Genomic DNA, 22,261 nt, shown 5'->3' with positions numbered 1-22,261 from the left:
ATTTTCTAAACAATGTTATAATGTAAGTTTCTTTGACTTTTGGAATACTTGCATTGCCTGCCATCACACACCAAGTCTAATTTTAGCTTTGTAGAGAAAAGAATGTTGAAGTCCATTTATCTCTTGGGAAGAGTTTGCAATAGGGAATAGGAAATCACTGCTTACTTGAAGTTTTATTTTATCATCAATTCTAACTAACATAGTTTATATATCACCAGCCTCTGCCCCTTCGTTTCTGTATTTATACATAACCTTTCTATTTATATAAATGATTTGAGGATGCCCATAATGAAGACAAGAAACATAATAAAGTCCATGATAATCAATCCAGCCCAGTGATTCTTAAAGTGTGGACCAGCAACAGCAGCATCCCCTGGGATCTCCTTAGAAATACAAATTCTTGGGTCCCACTCAAGACCAACTGAATCAGCAGCCTGCATTTTAACAAACTGCCCAGTTTATTCTAATTCATACTGTAGTGTGTAGCCCACTTTTCATTCTAGAGTCTAAACCAAAGCTAGCAAGGAACTAAGAAGTAGTGTGTGTGTGTGTGTGTGTGTGTGTGTGTGTGTGTGTAAGTTCTGTAGCCAGGCACAGGGCATTTCGATTGCTGGATGTTCTGCTACTAATAAATTATCTGTCCTTATCAATTTATTCAACCCCACCTACTCTGAGTTTGTTTATATGTAAAATGGGGAAAATAACATTGCTTTAAGAGTTAAATGAAAAAAAATGTATAAGAAAAATGTTAGTGACTAGCATGACATATATGCATATTATTTTCAACTTATTTTTGCTCTTAATATAAAATAATTAATATTATAATTCACCCTGTTTGAGATAACATGGATGGATCTCAAGGGCATTGTGCTAAGTAAAATAAGAGAGAGAAAGATAAATATGTGTAATCTTCAAAAAAAAAAAACCCAAAAGTCGAATTCATAGAAACAAAATAGAAAACTGGTTGGGAGAGTGAATGAATACAAAGAGGTTGATAGAAGGTAAAAACTTTCAACTGTAAGATAAATAAGACCTGAGGATCTGATGTAAAACATGGCATCACTGTATTGCATAAATGAATTTTGCTAAAAGAGTAGAACTTAAATGTTCTCACCAATTATATATGTGAGATGATGGATGTGTTAATTAACTAGACGGAGAGAATCCTTTCACAATGTATACATATATCAAATCACCACAATGTGCACTTTAAATATCCTTTTTATTGGTCCATTATACCTCAATAAAGCTGAAACTTAAACACATATTATAATTTACCTTAAAAGATTCATGTTGACTAGTTGAATTTCCTAGTAGCTGCTGTAAAAAGATGAACACAACATATTACATAGCTTTGATTAGAATAAGCCCTACTTCTGGATGCACTTTTGAACTATCTAGGGAGCTTTAAAAAAAAAAAAAAAAGTAGTATTTGAGCCTTACCGTCAGAAATTCTGATTTAGTCGGTCTATAGTGAAGTGCCAGGATCTCTATTTTTAAGAGGTCCTCAGGTTAACCTAACATGCAGGCAGGGTTGAAAACTACTGCATTAAAGCAGGGCTTTTCAAACTTGAAGTACATATGAATTGCCTAGCCCCTAGGGAACTTGTTAAAATGCAGTTCTTACTTTTGTGGGGTGAGGTCTTAGATAGTCTAAGAACTCCCCCGTGACAGGTACTTTGAATGACAAGGAATTTGGGTATGAAGTATGCAGGTTCCTAGGGAAAAACAAACCTTCCTGCCCCCCTCTTTTAGCTGTAAGAGAAAACAGAGCCAGAATGCACTAAAGCACATAGTTGCTCTCTGTAGAGGAGAATGCTCTCACTGCAGGCAGCTTTAAACAAAATAAAACTATGTTATACCTTGATTATATTTTCTATAATTATTTTGCTTTATATTTTTATGTTTGGGATACAAATTTGGGTTCAGAACACATTAATAGTTTCCACTGTCTTTGTTAGAAAATTTTACAATAGAATACAATTCCTATTTTTTTTTTTTTTTAGGGGGAAGAATTTTGATCACACACTTAGGTTCTAGAAATAGATATATCTTTATCAGAATTAATTTCAGATGAAGTTCTTTTCGTTAAATGTGCTATATGAGTTTACTCATTTATTACAGATAGAATTTCAAGTGTTCTGAACAGTGCAGTTTATGATACTCAATATCAAATAATACGACTCTAAAATGTCAATAAAGGAATAGCACTTGAAGATTTATAATGTTCTAATCTCAGACAAAGGACTATGGTAATAATATCTTTAGAGACTGAACTCTGTTGGGAATGATGTATAAAGAGATAGTGAGGAAGAATATAATCTTTTTAAATGATTCTAGAGCAAGTCTCATTTCTCCTGATTTCTCTCTCTCTCTCTCTCTCTCTCTCTCTCTCTCTCTCTCTCTCTCTCTCTCTCTGACACACAAACATAAATAAGAATACCTCTAGAAGAATACAGAGTGATTATTTTGAGATTAATAAATTTAGTTGACAAAATCAACCTAGAAATGAGGATCAGAGCATTTTATTATATCCTGTTAAACGCCTTAGTAAAGCAAATTTCAGTCATTGAGACCTACTAAAAGCAACTGAAAAGTTGATGGCCTTTTCTTTTAAACAATTCTCCCAAAGGAATCCTTGCCCCATCTAAAACTCATTCCCTATTTTAAAGCATAAAATACAAATGAGAATAAATACAGTATCCTAAATAAAAATAAATAAATGCAGCATCTTGATTCTTGGGGTCATGGACTGAACATCCTGGCTTGTGACTCATTGGAATTAAACCATATGAATGAAGAAAAAGTGAATCAGTTCAGGAAGGTTACCATAACACTCTTCCTGTACATCACTGCGGTTAGAAGAGCTGCTGGTAAGGAAAAGTAAAGAACCACAGCTGTTAACCAGTGCAGTCTTCTGCCCTTATGTTAAACCTTTAAAAAAATGTGAAGATGGCAGACTCTCTTATGTTAAACACAATGGCTGGTTGGTCAAGTCAACTAACTGTGTGCATCAGAAAGTAGCAGAATATGGAGCAAGGTGCAACCTCAACCTGGGCCATAATAAAGTAGCTGTTCATCTGTGGTCAGAGAGCACCATGAAAGACCTTGGGTCCTTTCATTTTATTTTGCAGAAAGCCATCGGACAGCTTTGCATCATCTAGCTCTATCAATCAAAGACCTCAACTGCTGCTCGCTGCTGAAAGCTTTCCTGTTTGGCTGGTTTTTCACAGACAGCTCAATAACTTGTCTGTGGAGCTGTGATAAATGTGCCATGTGCTTCTAAACTGTCTCTTTAACATTGGACTGCATTTCGACTTGTAATGCTTGTGACTAATTGCTTGTATCAAAGGCTTTTTATTTATTTGTAATGATTATCCAATAGGCTTATCATTTATGTTTCTCGCTTCTCTTCATGAAGTGGTTTTATTTTAAAGTTGCATACAGCAGACTGTCACCAAACTTCTAATGTAGCAGCTCTTGCTCAATGAATAAGCTGTCAAGTTAAGAGAACATAATTGGCAAACCCTAGTATATAACCAGAGCAAGTGCAAACTCCTAATGATTTTTCTTTCTCTTTTTGTGCTTGCTGCACATCAGCCATAGTTTAAACACCAACTTTATGGCCACCTACTGTGGCTATCGGAACGGAATTTTCCTAGTGGTTTTGTCCTCTTGTGTAAGGACAGTAGTCAGGACCACAAAACCTTCTTATTTGGGCACAATTGCCATTTTCTGCTAAAGAGGCCCAGAATAGAGCTATTATGGTAAATGAATAACTTCTCACTTTGAAAGAAGGTGGTTCTTTCAGATCAGGTTGAAGGTCAATGACAGGGCAAGGAAAGGAAGCTCATATAGCAGCTGTCTGCAAATGAGCTTTTCCTGCAGATACTGTAAGGAAAATAAGAGTCTATCAGGGAGGCTGATCTTCACCTAATCTTTAAAGAAACATTTTTAAAAGAAAGGAAAAATCTACATGCTTTTTCTTAGACTTTCATTGTACTTTTGAAAAAAAAAAATCCATGCAATTATCATCATTAAAGATTATTCATATTGGGAATGAAAAAATATTTCTGCTTTCTAGCTCATGGTTAAAAGAGAAAAGAAATACTACAAGAGTAGCAGAGTTCACATCTTTCAGTCCTAAAAAAAAGAGGTGCTAATAAGCAGAAAAATATACTAGCAAGTTTTAAGTAAATACCCATTTAAGGTTGCTATTACTTTTGATTATATTTCTGTTGATTAAACTCTCAATTTGATTCAGACATTGATAAGAGATAACTGCTTGTCCGCATGTCTGAGATTCTAACTTGCCAAGAAAGTGGATTTAATAAAAAATTATACACATTTTAAGTATGCAAATTAAGTAAGCTAAAAAGCACACTGTTTCACTTTTTAAAAGATAAAAAAAAAAGTTTCATTAAAAGACTTTAATTCTGAAGATATTTTCTTACTATACTATATTAAAAAAAATCCTATTGAACAAATGAAATCAAAAGGCAAGTGCCATTTACTGCTGTGAATCAGAATAAGCCAGCCTCATTGGCTGGACCGGAAGAAAGAAGTTGCACATAAAAGCAAAAAATCATCTACATAAGGTTTTGGAATGCATTACAGGGTACTCTTATACAGCAACCTAGTGGGTGGACTTTAACTTTTTTGAATTTATAAATTAGGAAATCAATTCAACATTGCATTAAAGCATGTTTTATGCAATGTTGAATTGCTAAATCATCATTTTGAGGGGTAATCAAATCGTCCTTGTTCCTCCTTCACTCCAACTATAAGCCATTTCCCTGAAGATCAAAGATAGGGTAGTATCTATGGAATAATATTTCATGAAATTTCACTTACCTAATGAAATTGGATACATAGAATTATTTTATAGCCAATTTCGTTTTCCAGAATTTGTTTGTGGTTCTGTTTTTTTTTTTGTTTTGTTTTGTTTTTTTTAATTTCAGGGCTACCTTATGCTCTACTTCTAATTTGATTTGGCTTGACTAGTTAGTGTTTGCTGGAACAATCCCAAAAAACCACTAGCTGATAGGAAGAGGTAATCTGGAGGTAAATATGGTGTGGATAATGTTTAAGGTGTGGACAATTAAGGGTCTACTATTACAGGATAATTGTTTGCTATGAAGATTGGATAAAACATTAAAATAATATTGGAGTCTATATTCCCATTATGGCAGGAGCAAGATTCTAGGGCACAGTTTGTGGTAGAAGAGGGGCCTTGGCAATCAATATCAGAAGTCAATCAGAAGTGGGGCCATGTCAATCAGTGGGAAGACAAAGATTTGGGCTCTTGCTCTGAGTTCTACCCCATTACTCCATGATTCTACCATAACTACTATTTTATCATCAACAGGGGAGTCATTCCTACCCACTATTCCATATTATCCAAATAGAACAGTGAAGATACTGGAACCATCTTCTTTCTTCAGGTTCATATACCAGGATTGTCTATTTTGTTCAAGCCAAACTCACAAAGGTAATAAACTGCTTCCTCTAATGCTTTCTGTTGCCAACATTATGGCTCAGTACATTTCCACAAAGCAGACAGTAGGATTTCCAGGAGGAAAGTATCTGCTGCTTCCCTCTCTTCTAGACTTCTAAGTTTGGCTCTGGCTGGAGACCTTTTTGATGGTAGAGCAGGTCCATGAGACTGGTCTCTCTTGAATGAGAGGCCCAACAGCTGGTAGTGGCTCCAGCAGTAATGTGTTGAGAAAGAAAAGATGCCATGATAGATCGGTGATCTCTACCATGGGCAAGGGATGGAGAACCCAGGAGAGAGTACTCAGGGGAAAGCACTTAACAATTCCATAGGTACCGAAGTAGGAAATATAGTTGGTGTGTCCGTAAAAATGTACGTTTGTATATGCATGAGACAATATGTCAGCTGGATGAGAACTAAGTTTGAATCCCAGAACCACTGTGTGTGTCATTTCCTTAATCTTGCCACATCGGTTTCTCAACTCCAGAGAGCTTTAGTTTCTTTATCTATATGTTAATAATAATGATACAAAAAATTAATATATGTAAAATGTTTTTGAATTGTAATATCGTTATACAAATATTAGGTACTAGTAAATTATCTCATAACTAATGAGGAACTTCAAAATTATCTAGCAACACCCCTTTTGTTTAAAGGTAAAGAAACTAGCTTTGTGATGGTCGATGGCCACTTGCCTAAGTTCACGGGGCTGGATATCTCTTGATCTCAGCCCAGATCTCATTATACAAGATCACAAAAGATGCCATATGAGCTGCCTCTTCTCCTCTCCTACTTAAGGCAGACATTGTTCATTGATCAAGGCACAGGCACTGGTTCTTGTTGGGTCCAGATACAGCATTAGAAATCTTCTGGACGTATTTTTTCAAGCAGTCACTATTTTCTTTTTGGATGTGACATGTGAGATGAAACTCAGCCATCTTAATGTTTAAGCAATCCTAAATTTCACCCAAAATACATTTACATTTAGTGCTCCTTACTTTTGGTGCTCTTTTTTTTATCGTATTAAAGGCACACTCAACTTGTTTCTCCAAGATTATCTGACATTTCAGGAAAATTTAATAAATGCTAAATGAAACATGGCTCTCTCCACTTAGAAAAGAGGAAAGAACTCTCTAACCTTAGAAAATTATGTATAATGACATTATAATGTTTATTTTGCTCTGATTATTGTGGCACTTCCTCTTGGCATTTAAGCTCTCTGGATAGCCTGATAGACTAAGAGCTAATAAAGTAAATTACCTTTCAAAGTGCAGTTTCTTATTCTGGCCGAGACAACCTTGGCAATATCCAGTGTTTAATTGTTTAAGTCTGATTTCTACTGCCAAACCTTTTATTTCTTTTCTTTTTCAGCTATTCAGAATGAAAGTATTTTTCATTATTGCCCCATTAACCTGAATTCTTCATTCAGTTTATTGTAGGTGTGTGTGTAATGTATGTGTTTGTATGTTTTGTGTTATATGTGTAATGTGTATTGCATGACATTAGTGAGTAACTTTTCTACATGTACTTGATATGATTTATACCAAAAACTTACATTTTTGTAAAGACGAGATTTATGCCATGTTTTAAAACAGATATTTTAGAATACCTGTAATAGCATTCTGTATTTTTTGTCTGATTTTAGATGGTTTGATTGGCCTGCTATTGTGAGTTGAATACAGTTAAGGTATTGCATTTTGAATCATCGAAAAGGATTCTCTATGATTTCCCAATGCAATTATACTTATTCTTTGAACTTTTATCAGTCTATGTAGTTTATTGCGCTGGGTTCACCAGATAATTGCCGGCTTGGTGCCAAGTCAGCCTTCTTCACATGGATGATTTGGGTGATATAGGTGACAGTTGATAAGTCAGTTCCATCCATCCATGTACAGGAACACTGCAGAATGTCACTCTGCTGATTTCCAGACCCTACGAGAAGCAGTGCTTCTCAAAAGCACTTAGGTGAATTCTGTGAACAAAAAGATTAAAGAAAAGTGACTTATTTTCAATATAATCAAAACTAAAATGAAGGAAGGAACATGAATCCTTAGTCCGAAAAACAATACTCTATAGTTGTTTCTTATGCTGAAAAGTTTAAATGATTTCATCATCATAATCCATATCCTTATACTAATGTTAATTTACTCAACCTTATTATTTAACTGCTGATAAAATGTTTTCTCCAAGAGATGGATACTAACAGCCTCATTTATACATTTGCTTCTTTATTATGCCTCTGTTAAACATTTTCATTGGCAAGTAAAGGACGGCATTATTATTTGTTTTCTCCATAGAGAAATGACAAAATATATTTTCACCCAAACATTTATCTTCAAAGAAAAGGTGTTTTAAAATTTAGTGTATATTTTGATTTTGAAATAATGTCATATAATTGAAAATATCATATAATAATAATGTAGAAATATGAATTTAAGCCCGAGTTTATTTTGCTAGTTTTCAAAGAAAATTACCTTATTCCCTTTGTTTTCTTGTATTTTTAAAAATAAAAATATGTGACAGCCCCTTTTTCTGAAGGAGTCTGTAAGACTTTTTAGGTAATGAATGTAAAACCCTCTCTCTTTACAAGGTACTATTATCATGAGGGGCTGGGAAACTTTTTTTTTTTTTAATTGCAAAGCATGAATCCAACAAAATAATAAAATTAATGGTATGAATGTAAAACAAATAAACCAACCTTCATTTTAACTTATGTACTTTGTGATGATGGGGGGAAGAGTGGGAGAATGAAATACAAGGTGTTTTGATGTTATATTAACAGAGATTTGAAAACGACAAAGAATACCACAAATAAGAAATACATTTATTACAACATTAAGGAAAGGAGGCATAAAAGTGAAAAAGAGGGAAATGAGCCGAACGGGAAAAATTAATATACATCCAAAAAGAGAGAGAGATGAAAATGTTATGGAATGTCAGCCCTAAATTTGTGAGATTTTAATATAGCTGAATTTAATATAGTATGACCTTCAACTACACTTTACCTTTTACTAATTATAGTAATAAATCAGGATATTATCTTTAATCCGCCTTATTGCCTAGATGAAATTTAGTCAAAGGACAGGGGTTTCTCAGCCCTCCTCTAGACTTTTAATGTGGAATTCTTTTCATTGATCTTCAAAATCTAAACGCAGCTCTGTTTAATAATTCAAAATCTACTAAACAAAGCCATTTGGACCAGATTTGTCTTGCAGTTCTGCCAGATGAAAGCAAACTTAACTGTTGTCATGTTAAACTGGTTTTATTTTCTTTGTTTTTGAGTAAGCAGATTGGACCATTGCTTCCCCTCCCCTACGTCCCCACCATAAATAGTTCATTTGATACACAACCTCAGGTGAGCTTTATAGGTGAAAGAAGGACTCCGGAAAAGAATAGACTTTATTTAAGGATGCACCTATTACTGACCATTGTCTACCAATCGATGTCCAGGGATTTAAAAATACTTTATAAATGCAGAGAGAAAGAGAGACCAGTGCATCCTCAGCATATGTGTTCTCATGAGTACCTGCTTAGATAAGGTCTAAACAATTCTTATTTAGGGAGATAAGGCAAATAAATCTAGGTAAAGGGAATTGGAACAAGTGATCTCAAAAGCAGCAGGCTTTGTTCTTGTAAGACTTGCTGATTCCCTCTGGTGCTCTTTCTATCTGGTTCTCTCTCTCTCCTTCTCTCCTTCTCGCCCTCTCTCCCTCCCTCCCTCCCTCCCTCTCTTCCTTCTCCCTCTCTCTCTCTTTCTCCCTCCCTGCACAATCCACCTCATTCTTTTCCTGCTCCCGAGTCTGTATCTCCCACTGTTCCTGTCCTTTGTGTCTATCTCTGCCCTGAGGTCTCTAAGTGTCTGCCCTGCCTCTCACCTCTATGGAGGGGGTGAGCACTTCTCTGGCATCAGTGTATAGTGTTCTCACTGTTCTTCCTTCACTTTTTTTTTCCCCCTAAATGGCTTCACAGTGTAGAAAGGGGAGAAAATCTCAGAACCTGGTAATAAAAAGTGCTGTGTTGACCTTGCTATTCTTTACTTCTTCATCTCAGATCAGTTTCTTAATCTCTCCACATCGATTTCTCAACTCCAAAACAAGGATACTAATATCTGCCCTATATCCAGTGGTGTGATGGAGGCAGAGATCACCAGCTCAGGAGAGCGAGTTGTACACATCTCTTCCCAGCTGTGTGTTTAGTGCCATCACTTGGTAGCTTGAAGGTGGTTCTGGTGGAAGTGTTCGCACCATGAAAATCAACGAATGGCACTAATTAAGTTTTTTTGTTGTTTTTGTTTTTTAGAGCAGATTATTAGACATTACCAGCATACAACTGTATACTTTGCACATGAGTTTGTAGTGAGGCTAAAATTAAAAGAAATGTGAAGTCATCTAATGAGACAAAGAAATGCTACACAATACCCATCAAGTGTTATTTCATTCTCTTCAAGCCTGTAAATTCACTTCCTTTCTTCTCCTGTATCACAGTTCAGCTGGTGCATGTCTATATAGCAGTAGTATTCCTTGTCATTAATTAGAATGTGACCTCGCCATAAATCTAAGTCAAGTGCTTTTACTTTGGAAAATTCATGACTTTGTAGAAAAGTTTAATATGCACAAGACAGAATGTGTTCACATAACAAGATGATGCTTACCAAGATTCTGTACACCAAAAGTGTTCAATATGTCTTTATTCACTTGAATCAGGTTTAGTAAACTTGAAAGCGGTTGAACTGCTAGCTTTGGTTGCAATTTTGCCTTTCCATTTTTGGCAGACACAGGAAATTGAGATGAATATGTGATAAGGTTGTCTTCAAATCCTCCATTGTTGAGGTTTTTTTTTTTTTTAATTTATTGTGAACAAAAAAAAAATTGATTTAAAATACTTCAAACTCACCTGTGTTATATTATTGCAAGGAGAGATGGTATTTTACTAAGTGGTCCTTCAGCAATTCACACATTGGCAAGAGTTTAATATGAAGAGTAGAAGAATATTATTTTCAGTTGAAAGCTGAAAGGGGACCAAGCCAGATAAATGTAGTTAGCTAAACTGATTTTGGCCAGACTCCTGACATTTTTTATTTAAAAGAATATCAAGTAAACATAAATTAAATGATTAAGAACTGTGCATCTTGTTAATCAAAGATGTCAAAATGAGACATATTAAAGGGCATTTATTAAAATAACGTGAACATTTACTAAGGTGACTTTATAATGGCTGTTTTTTTTTCCAAAAGCAATAATGAAAATTTAAAAGATTAAAATTATAAGGATAGATGGTTTAGTAATTTGAAGCTATCTTTCTGTTTTTATTTTTGTTGAAAAATTTAAAAGTTCTAGATTAGATCACTGCCATACAAATAACCTTAAGCTAATTACGAGATAGAAATAGTCATACATCTTCAAACTGTGCACATCTAAATATCTTCTCTACACAGGAGGAGTGTGTGCTGTAAAAGGAAGGGCAAAAGTCACAACTTTAGAGATAAATAGCTTCATTTCTACATTCAGAAAATTCTCATAAAATCACCTTGCTGATAACATAAATGCAATAAGTATAGCAAAAGGAGCTTTTTTTTTTTTGCCATAGCTAAAATAATAAAGGAAATTAAATTTAGAAGATAAACCTTGGCCAATGCTCAGGTTTCTAATAAATTTCACGGTTAAATAGAAGCATTAGGAAGCAGAAAAGGATTCTCCTTAAGAGAACAATAGAAATATTTCTATAATATCTTTTTACCTGACACAACAGCTTTAAAAACCTATTCTCTCTGGTGCTACATAACACTAAAATACTGCAGCACCTACAACCTGGGTTGAGACAGCTCATTAGCTGAGCTGTCTGTGAGTGTGTGTCTGCCATCAGCATCTGGTGAAAGAGGAAACACTGACCCTGCCAGATTTGGGTCACCAGGTCAACAGGTCTCATTTATTATTCAAAATTGCTTTCTGACCTTTTATCTGCTAGGTCAAAGGACGTTGTATTCTAGTTGGTTGAATTTTTTAATGATGAAGCCACTATCTTTCCATATAATAAAATTACTTCTCCCTTCTACTGGGCAATATAATTTCTCCTCCCTTACCTAAATATGTAATAGTCTGAACCATTGGCTGTGGGAAGGTTCCCAAAAGAAAACCATTAGTGTTAACTTTTCTTCTTTCAAATAAGAGTTCTAGATATTTAAATGATATTGGCTGTTGACAGTGGCCAAAGTCATTTTCTTGGCTGTGATTTGAACATTTCAGCTCACATTTAGAATTCCATCTCTTCCTATAGGGCTTCCATACTCCACAGAAACTAGAACTCAGCCTGCTGGCTCTCCCTGAGTTTGAGTAGTCACAGGTTTCCAAAGCAAAAGAGGGTGAAATTGAATGGCATTAGAAATGTACTGGTTAATGTGTGCTTCAGGAAGAGAAATAAGTGAGAGACAAATGTCTTAAAATGTCTCCTAACACAAAGGATATCGGGGAGCATTCTTCTATATTATATGTTTTTCATCTAAGAAAGAGTTTTCTAAACTACTTTGTTATTTTCTATGTCTCATTCCATAAAACTTAAGGAAAGAGAAGCAGTTAAAAACCTAGTCTGGTTGAGGAGATTTGAAAATATTCAGACATCTAGTCTATCCTATAAAATTAGCTATAAACATTTAACAAGTAATATTGCAGAAAACTGAGACTCCTTCAATAGCAGATTTGGTAGCCACAAAAACAGACAACGTTCCTAAGGAATAATTTTATCTTTTGTAGAACAAACAGTCAAAGGTCACAGTGGTCCTGCCCTTGAAGCAGATATATGAGATGTGACCATGTGCTTTGTGACACTGTGTATGATGAGTAACTCTGACAAGCTAGTAAACAAATAGTGTAAAATATGTAGCATTCATGAGTCCAGTGAGGCATTAATATACTATACAGCTAAAGTTAAAACTGTAATCTTCGCTATATGGCTTTGTCAACAGTATGATATTACCTGGTATTGACTCGGTGTCTGTATTTATATGTAATAGTGCATATACGCAAACACAGAGATAGATGTAGAAAAATTAGAAAAATTAATTTAGGAATGAATGTTATGTGACACCTATGGGGCATTCCAAACAACCATACTCTGTCTTTTCTCTGAATATGTTCAGTAGTAGATGGCCAAATGGTCACTTCACTTCCTTCCCCACCCTGATCTCACAGGACCTTGATACTAAATGGGTACCAACTGCCAGACAAAGTCAGAAGCTTCCTGCCCAGCAGATAGTGTTTGGGTGTCTGTGAGTGTGTGAATATATGTGTGTGTGTGGGGGGGGGGGTGTGGGTGTGGGTATGTGTATTCTAAGCCTTCTTCTGTATCAGAATTATCTTCCTACATCTGTTTTTATTACCTCATTGATGCCTTTCATTAGGGGAATCCTCTTCAAGGAAGTTTCCACCTCTGGTTCCCTGCTTTCTTTGTCCAGACCATCTAATGTGTGTCTTAAAATAGGTAACTCTATAACTCATAAATGGGACTCTGATTTTTTTCCTTGATTTGTAGATAGCATTATAATTGTTTGTGTGCACAGGGAAGCAAATTTATGGTAGTAAACATGTCCAGTTATATCCTGGAAAAGGGAAATATGACTTTCTCCCTTTATCCATATCCTTACTCCGTACTTAGTTTCTTAAAGGCACTTTCCCCAGAGAGGGTTCTAGAAAGAGGAAGGTGAAGAGTAGGTTTGATCATATTTTTCTTCTAAGCTATTTTTCACACAGCAGTTAGAATGATCTTTTAAAAATATGTCTGATAACGCCACTTCCTGCATAAATGACTGTGATGTGTTCTTATTGCAACTAGGATACAATGCAAAACCTTAATGAGTTCTATTAGGCTTATGGTTTGATCCCTCTACCTTTCCAGCTTCAGTCCTTGCCAGGTGCTTCCCCATTTTCTATGCTCTAGTCACACTGGTTTTGCTTTAGTCCTCAAATTGAGCCAAGCTCCTTCCTGCCTCAGGACTTTTACTAACTATTTTGCAAGGTACCCATTCAACTTGTGGTCTTTCCCATCACATACTCTTTGCCTAATTTATACTCATATTTCAGGTTTTACTTTAAAGTTTGCTTCCTTTAGAGAGGCCTGACCTCCAAACTTCTTATTCACTCTGTTATTCATTCTCCTAGCACCCTGCAGTTTTCATTCAGATCACTTATTTTCATGTGTAATTAGTAATCATTTATACTTTTTAATGTTTATGTATTTATTATATGTCTTATAGTAAGATTCTAAACTTTATAAGTGTTGGAGATGATGTGTGTTTTGTTTGCCTCTTCTCCAAGACCTGTATTTCAGGACCTGTCCCATAATAGGTACTCGATAAATATTCCTTGAATTAAAGGTGCTTTAATTCTTTCTTCTTCTTGATTTATAGCACTTCTGGAATGGAGTCCTGTTTACATGAGAAAATAATGTGTGTACAGAAAGTCTCTCTCCATTTCCCTAATCATTCCCTATAGAGGAAGTCCCATCTTTTTCTGTGCTGGATCCAGGTGGTGGTTCGATGGGGCTTTGAAGGGGAAGACAAAGTAAGTGTTATGTTTAATTTAGTGCTTAATAGGTAGAGGTATGGAAAGAATATTATTGTATAATTCTAGGCTCAGGGATTCTGATGAGCTCTCAATTAATATTACCACCATCATTGTGCTATGGAAACTTGGACTTGGTGGCTTGACGAGTCAACCAAAAATGGTCAGGTGCCCCAATCCAGCCTGCTGTTATGTTCTAATAAAGTTTTATTAGAACACAATCACCACCCATTAGTTCATGTATTTTCTGTGGCTACTTTCATGCTGCAACAGCAGAGTTGTATAGTTAAAATAGGAACTGTATGACCCACAAGTCTATTTACTATCTGGCCCTTTAAGAAAAAGTTTACTGATCTCTGGTCAAGACTCTTGGAAAGGGGAAGGAACTGTAGAACATAGATTATGTCTCATCATGCCTACTTCCTCAACAATTATCACAGTACTTGCCAACAAGCTCTGTTCAATAAGAAATGATTGAATTTAATTAAATTTAGACTTTTCTGGTTTAATTGAAATTCTGATTTGTGGTGCTGGTATCACTACGGAGGATACCAGTAGTTCACCCAGGAAGATAACTATGTGTCTTCATGAATAAAAAGGAAAGCAAATAATGACAGATTGTACAGGTAGCTCTGGGAAACCCTAGGACTTAAATCTGGGGCCAAGGGGTCAAGTACTTGAATTTGGAATTATATTATGGAGTTGGGCACAAGAATTAGGCAGAAATCTGGGCATTAGATCATGGTTCAAGGCTATACAGTATGTTCAATAGGAACAAGCTGATTCTGAGATCTGGAGTTACCTGTTGTAGGCATTGGAAAGAGAGGGAAGAGAACAGAATGATCATGAACATCAGGTCCTGAAAGGAGGGGATTTTGAAATCTATTATAACAGTAAACTGTTTACCTTCAATGAGTTTACATCTAGGTTGAGAGAAAAAGACGTACAAGCAGGAAACAATTTGACTGTAAAATATGAAATATAATGAGTTATAGAAACTTTTGGCAGAGGCAAAGTATTATGGGAGGTCAGGAAGTACAAAGAGGTCCATGGGTTCTAGATGCTCAGAAAAAGATATTAATTGCTAACTTTCTTTTCTGCAACTTTTTTGTGGAGTGGAAGAAAGAGATAGGATGGAACATTTATTAAGTACTTGCTTCATGTGCCTGGTACATTAAATAGATTTATCTAATTTAATCACCATGGAATTGCTAAGTTGATAGTCCCTTATGTTGACTGCTAATTGGAATTACCCAGGCTTTACATTCTCCCAGATTCTGATTGAATTATTGTGAGTTGGGCCAGTCAAGTATTTTCATAAATTGTTCCAGGTGATTCTAATGTACAGTAAGTGTACAGTCTCTGGTATTTATGATTATTTTTTTATCATTGCTCCTGTGGAAATCCCAACATTTGCTGTAGAGGAGAGAGAAACACTGGGAGTTGAAGGCTATGTCTAAACCCCAAATAAGAATTCAAATAATCTTGACAGGGAGGTTATTAAATTACAAAAATGATCTTCCCAGGATCTCTCTTAACCTCTTAATTCACTTGGATCATAGTAACTAACTCTTCCTGAGGCAGTGTCCTTTATGGTAAAATAGAAATACACATAACTTGATCCTTCAAATATTGCTATGTATAGAAATAAAACATAAATCAGTCTTTTAAGCAACCTCTGCCTTCATATTTCTTCACTCATATGAAGTTAGACAAGCACTTAAAAATAGCTCAAAGTGAGTGGAGCATTGCTCCCTGGTTCCCAGATTCAAACATGCATCAGAATCACCTAGAAGTCTTGTTAAAATAGATTCCTGTGCCCACACCCAGAGTTGTTGATTCAGTAGGTCTGGAGTCTGCCCTGAGACGACATGTCTAACAAGTTCCCAGGTGATGCTGATGCCACTGGTCCAGAGACCACACTTTGAAGACCAGTGATGCATTGGGTGCCTAAGAAGTCAGCAGAAGCAATGAAGGCTTGGACTTTTTTCCCCCTCTCACCTCTTCCCTAACTACCTGAAATACATGCTCGTTCCATGATAACCCAATTTCCAACTGGGTCATAGTTAGAATAGGAGCACACTTCCCGCCCCACAAAACAGGTGGGCTAGCTGTGGGGCTAGCATTACTAGGAGACTATGCAAATATAAATACTGACGATATATAATTTCTTTTGGTAGGAGAGGCATCACAGTCAAAGGTGGACATAGCTAGATTATAAAACCAAAGCCTATGTGACTTTAGGAGTAAGACTTTAATTTAATATTGGCTTCATTAACCATTAATGTGCTCTTCTCAAAAATGGCCTTTCTTTGTCAGTCTGTAGCCTTCATATCCAAAACAAAAACAAAAAACAACAAATGAAAACAACCTCTTCAAATCAGCTTGTTTTTGAAACCAGACTCCTTTTCGCCATGGCATTTCCTTTGGCATTGATTATTAATTATACATATGAGTAGGGCTTGTTACTTTAACTATCTTAGGTTTTAATTTCCTCCACGATAAAAGGGGGAAAAATGGACCTACAAAAGCCCCGCCCCCCACCCTGGTTTCCTATTTGCAGTTACTTGAATAAAGAAAAGTATCTTTTTCAAAAAAAAAAAAAAGTTTAAGGATATAATGTGTATAAAGAATATACACATACAAGTCAGCAACTAAACCTTCTAAAAATTGACCTAGTAATATTTTAAGAGTCTATCTGCTACATTCTAGTTCCCTAAAGAAACTAAATCATCTAATATCCCCTTGCTGCATGTTCCAAAAGTACACTGTCATCCCTCAGCGTGACCTTCATCACACGTGATAGTAATTCCTTGTTCGATGTCTCTTCCCTATTAAACCATAAGATTTATGAGAGCATCAACCATGCCTGTCTAAATGTTGAATTAAGTAAAACTCCCTAAGAATAAATAACGTTGTTCATACTTAACTGCCACAAACTGTTCTTACCTGTTTCTGTTTGTTTATGTTCTTTACTTTCAGGGCACAGCTGTGGGTACTCTTTCTTCTCTGTGTTTCCTCATATTCTTCTAGAACTTCTTTCCTGTCATTCCCAGTCTTCTCTGTGTTAGTATTAAGAAGATGAACACAAAAATGTAAGCACTATTTGCATGGCTCATCCCTCTCTGTTGATTTTGAATTCTAAAAATGACTTCTCTAACCACTTATAACTTATAAGTTCCTTTCAGCAAATGGCTCTTCCATCTTTCAGTGGCCAGAACTGAGTTTTTTGACTCTCATAATCATTTATGAGCTACCAAATGATACATAATGTTTTATGATCAAGCTATACATTTTTTTTCCCCAAGAAAAGCATCGTTTATGACATGGTCAGAAAATCATTAGCATTCACTACAGATAGTTCCTTCAGAGCTTACTTTTTCACCTCACCTCAATTCCCATTGCCTTTATAAATTAGTAAATGGAGCTTATCAAAAATTAATGCCTTGTTCTCTCTTTTTGGTGACTAACGCTCTCTTCTCAAAATCGCTTTCTTTGAAGTCAGCCAAAATTCTGCACATAGTCCGGAGGCACAACAGGAATTCTAAGCCCAGTGTGCAATGGAAACTAACCATATTGAATCTTAGAGTTCAGTTCTCACACCGGGCCTGCTCTGCTTACTCCCCAGGAGGAAAGTGGCAGTGGCCATTTCTCTTCTATTTGGGAAGTCTTACCTATGAAAGATATTTATACCACAGGTACATTTAGAAAGATGGTCAGGAATATGATGCAATGCTAACATATACTACTTTATTTTTAAAAAGTAAGATTTGGGTAGGAGATGATCAGTAACATGATTCTAAATCACTAAAGGGAGTGAGTGAAGTTGATGAATGCCCTGTGACCAATTTTATACTTGTCATTTTTTGTTGAATAAGGTTGCATCACATTCAGAATAGACTTATACAGCAGGCAGTTCCAAGTGGTCGATTACAAAGTCATGCATTTTATCATATCAGCCCTGGGAAATCAATGACATTGTGGGGTTTTGTTTTGTTTTGTTTTGTTTTGTTTTGCTGCCCAACATTTATTGCTGCTGTGAGGGCACCCCGTTTTCTTTTATGCATTTCTATAGAGACAGTAAATTCATTTGTCCTCCTACTTCAGACACCATAGGCATACCTGAAGCATTTACCACTGAAACAGTTCCTCCGACATTAGGACAGGATGCCCAAAGGGTAGCAAGTACCTGTAGCTCAGCCAATCAATTAGTGTTTGGAGCCTCAGCACTTTAAGCTGAGTAAGGCAAGGGCGGAACAAGTGGATGAAATCCATTCATTCCAGGCATGGCATCTAATAGAGATTAATGCTCTTCCTGCCATAAAGAAATTTTGGATGTTCCCTTTTCCTGTCTGCTCTAAACTTGGATTTCAGGCCACCCTTATACCCTATGGTGAGTGTATTTCTTGTAAATGGTCAATGTTTAATGCTTAGAACCACTGAAACCTGAAATACAGAGATGATCAGTGAAATACAGAGATTGATCACCACTGTGTACCCGACACCTCACACAGCACCTGGCACCCAGTCGGCATTCATTGTTTATAGAATTAGTGATATTATCATACTTACGCCAGTTATTCTGCAGTATTAGAGAGTGAAATATTCTAACTAATTTCTAACATCATTTTTATACATTTTGATGGAAATATATTATTTGTTTTAATTTTATTTTTAAATACTTTATATTAAATTTTTGTTCTGTCTCTTTTCTTTAGTGATAATTATAATTCTTGGGAGGCTGAATGTAGTCTATTGAACATAAAATTATGAGTTCAGGTCTAAGACCATACTACTACTCTCTACAGTCAAGTCTCTGTGACTTAACATCTCTGAACTTGTTTTTGCTTTTTATTCTCTTTTGTTTTGTTTTTTAATGATATTAGGCCACAGGACTAGACTCAAAGAATTAAATAATTCAATTAGTTGCTCAAACTTTTTTCTTATAAGAATAAGATATATCTTACCATTCTTTCAAATCTACTTTTATGTCTTTTAAAAATCATAAAATTTTAGGGTTTTCTTCATATAAATCTTTGTTATTTCTTATCCTTTTAAAAATTATTATAAGTACAGCCTTATTTTTCATTATGTCTTCTAATTGGTTTTGTTCATATATTCTAAGGCTATCGATTTATATACAGTGCTACTTTACTAAATTCTTTTTTGCTTGAAATGGTTTTTCCATAGATTCTTCAGGTTTTCAAGATTTATAACTATATATTCCAATAAAAAAAATTGTATCATTTCTTCCTTCTAGTTACTATGTCTCATTGTTTTTGTACAGCTAATTGCATGAATAAATACTTCCTACACAATGTTATTAGTAGTTGGAAATAGCGGTTGTTTTTCTTACTTTGGTGGGAAAGTCATTGGTGTTTCTATATTAGGTAGGATGCTGGCTTTGGGATTGATGCATATATATTTTATATCAAAGAAATATCCAACAACTCTATTTTATTAAGCGTTTTTATTTACATAAATGGGTGTTAAATTTTGTCAAATGAGATTCTTCCCTTATTTCGGCTATGGAAATTGTCCATTTGCCCTTTTGATCACTACTAATTTTTCTATAAAATTACTTATTTGATGTAGATTTTCTAATTGACTTGCATAGAGTTAAACACTGTCATCTCTTATGACTTCAAATTTTCTGTTGTAGTTATTTTCTCCTTATAATTTTTGATTTTGCGTATTTCTGAAGTTTCCTTCTTGATTAGGTTTGTTATAGGCATGTTGATTTTATCAATTACTTTTTGAAAAACAGATTTTGGATTTCTGTCTTGGTTCTTCCATTTAACTGTTTTCTAACTCATTGTCTTTATTAATTCTTTCCTCTTGGTTGCTTTTGGTTTACTTTATTGTTCCTTATCTTTTTGCACTAGATATTTAATTCATTTTTACTTTTATTAATTAGATTTTTAATGCTATACAATGTCCTTTTCCGGCTGGATTAAATGCTTAATGCTAAGTTCATGGATTCTGTTATGTTGTGTTAGACTTTCATTATTGTAATTTTATAAAAGTTCTTCGATTTTGTTTTGTATTTCCATTTAGAACCAAGAGCATTTCAATATTATGTTTTGAAAGTTTTGAAATTTTTAGGTGGAAAGGTCATTTTGTTTTGATATTCTTATTAATTTCTAGTTTTATTGTATTGCGATCAGAGAATGTTTTCTGTGCTAATTCCTTTTTTTTTTAGAATATTGGAGAATTTATTTTGACATTTAAGATGTGACCAATTTTCATTAATGTTCTATGTGCACTTAAAAACAAGGTTGCTGTTTGTAATTGGTATTCCGAGTTTGATTATTACATCTACCTTATTGATTTGTTGTGTGCGTTTTCTATATACTTGTCAATATTTTGTCTCCATCAGCTGTCTCAAATTGAGACAGATATGTTAAAATTATCCATTATTAGTTTTTGTTTCTCTTTTCACTTTCTGTATTCTCATTTTTTATTTAAGTGGCTGTGTTATTATGTGCCCTATATTAGTAATTGAGATAACTTCATTGTGAATTGTAGACTTTAGCATCATAAAATACCCTTCATTGTGCCCTTACTTAATGCTCTTTGGTTTCCATTCTACCATGTTCAATAATATTGTGGCTACTGCTTTCTTTCTTTCTATGTATGTATGTATGTATGTATGTATGTATCTATGTATCTATTTATGAATTTATAATCTGTTTATTCTTTTATTTTTATTCTTTATCTCTTTTTAATGTGTCTCTTTTTTTACAACATAAGGTTAGATTTTACTTCATCTTTTCTTCTAGTAGGTTAATTAAGTCTATTAACAGTTGTTGATAATGGTGCATACACACCACATATAAACTTGTATGTATTCTTTCACTATATGGCCAGTTTTATTTGATTTTCTTCAAAACCTCCGTTCTTCTTTCTCTGTCTTTTTGAGGAAGGAGGAGAGGAGGCCTCGTCAAGAAAGTTTATTTTTTGTTCCAATGCTTACCAATGCTAATAACTTTATGTAACGTCATTTTTTCCATTGCTGATTGGTTCTCGACTATGAGGAATATTGAAATAACTTTGCTAGTAGTATTTCAGCTCCCTCTCTCCTAGCATCTAATTTGAAATAATATTACTTAATCCCAAATAACACTAATAACCAGTGACCTTATCTTGCTTTCTATGCCTTATCCTGCCATTTCTTCATAGTTCTATCCCCCATCATCAGAGCACATAGGTATGTTTCTACAGCCATCACTTAAGTGCTACAGGTAAATATATATTTAGTACTCACTTCTTGTTCTTATGCAGATGTCTCTTTAATTATGCTGCTTGTCATTCTCTAGTAGAAATCTTAGGAAAGATTTATTGGAATTATATTCCTTAAGTTATTGCATGCTCATATCAACTTAAAGCCTTTATATTTAAAGGTCAATTTTGCTGAATAGAAAATCTTAGCTCAAATATTTCTTTCCTTGAATTTTAAAACATTTTTACTCCTTCATTTTCTGGGATGAACTGTTATCAAAATCTTATGGCAATATAATTTTCTTTCCCATTTGAGTTACTGGACGTACATATTCTATTTTGAAACTTTGTTCAAATTTATAATGTTGTTATTATAAGTTCATATTAATGAGATTTCATGGAGTATGTGTTGTAAAAGACCAAAAGCAAGACACTACTTAATATCTAAATGTACTTGCTAAGATCTTGCTAATCACCGAGTCTTTGATCCAGTAATTTCAGCTGTTGTTACAAAGGAGTCAACCGTGTAGTGATCTGTGATCTACTGTATATATAGAGGCAGAGGAAGCAGCAATAAAAATATCTGGATCAAACTATATGTTTTTTTAGCTACACCTAGCCAGAGTTGGAATATAAAACAATATTATCTTATCTTTAAAAATAAAAACTGTATTACTTATGTTTATAAAACATAGTATTGAACTGAAATAAATCTTTTTTTTCAACTTTGTGCTTAACTGGGATGGATTAAACTATTTTTCATAGTTTAATCTGATTTTTAAGGAAAAGGTTTTATTGTTATTATTTGATAAGGTATTTTATGGTGCTGTCTAGCCTAGATATGAAAGAGAAGAGAAATATCAGTAACGAGTAAGTCACTATTTCTGTTTTAGTTTTGTACTCCATCAAATGACCACCCTTCAGTAATATTTTTGCCTTTGATGGGGCTGAGCTGAATTAGACTTTCAGTTTCAATACCAGAACATAATATGTG

At 34.7% G+C, this 22,261-nt stretch overlaps 1 protein-coding gene across 7 annotated transcripts in view; it reads left to right on the top strand.

Moving 5' to 3' along the window:
• WDR72 (WD repeat domain 72) overlaps positions 1-22,261 on the top strand; it is a 196,411-nt gene that overhangs the window by 153,015 nt on the left and 21,135 nt on the right. For 2 of the 7 annotated variants that reach the window (XM_016153669.2, XM_016153672.2), the window contains one exon: positions 5,369-5,491. The exons of the other annotated variants lie outside the window; for them this stretch is intronic. In XM_016153669.2, the coding sequence (XP_016009155.2) occupies positions 5,369-5,491 (123 nt within the window). The remainder of the gene's footprint in view (positions 1-5,368; positions 5,492-22,261) is intronic. 7 annotated transcript variants of the gene reach the window in all.

Source organism: Rousettus aegyptiacus, unplaced genomic scaffold (assembly GCF_014176215.1).
Source record: "Rousettus aegyptiacus isolate mRouAeg1 unplaced genomic scaffold, mRouAeg1.p scaffold_m13_p_3, whole genome shotgun sequence".
NCBI lineage: Eukaryota > Metazoa > Chordata > Mammalia > Chiroptera > Pteropodidae > Rousettus > Rousettus aegyptiacus.
Note: the sequence above shows the minus strand (reverse complement) of the source record. Positions and strands in the feature narration are given on the sequence as shown.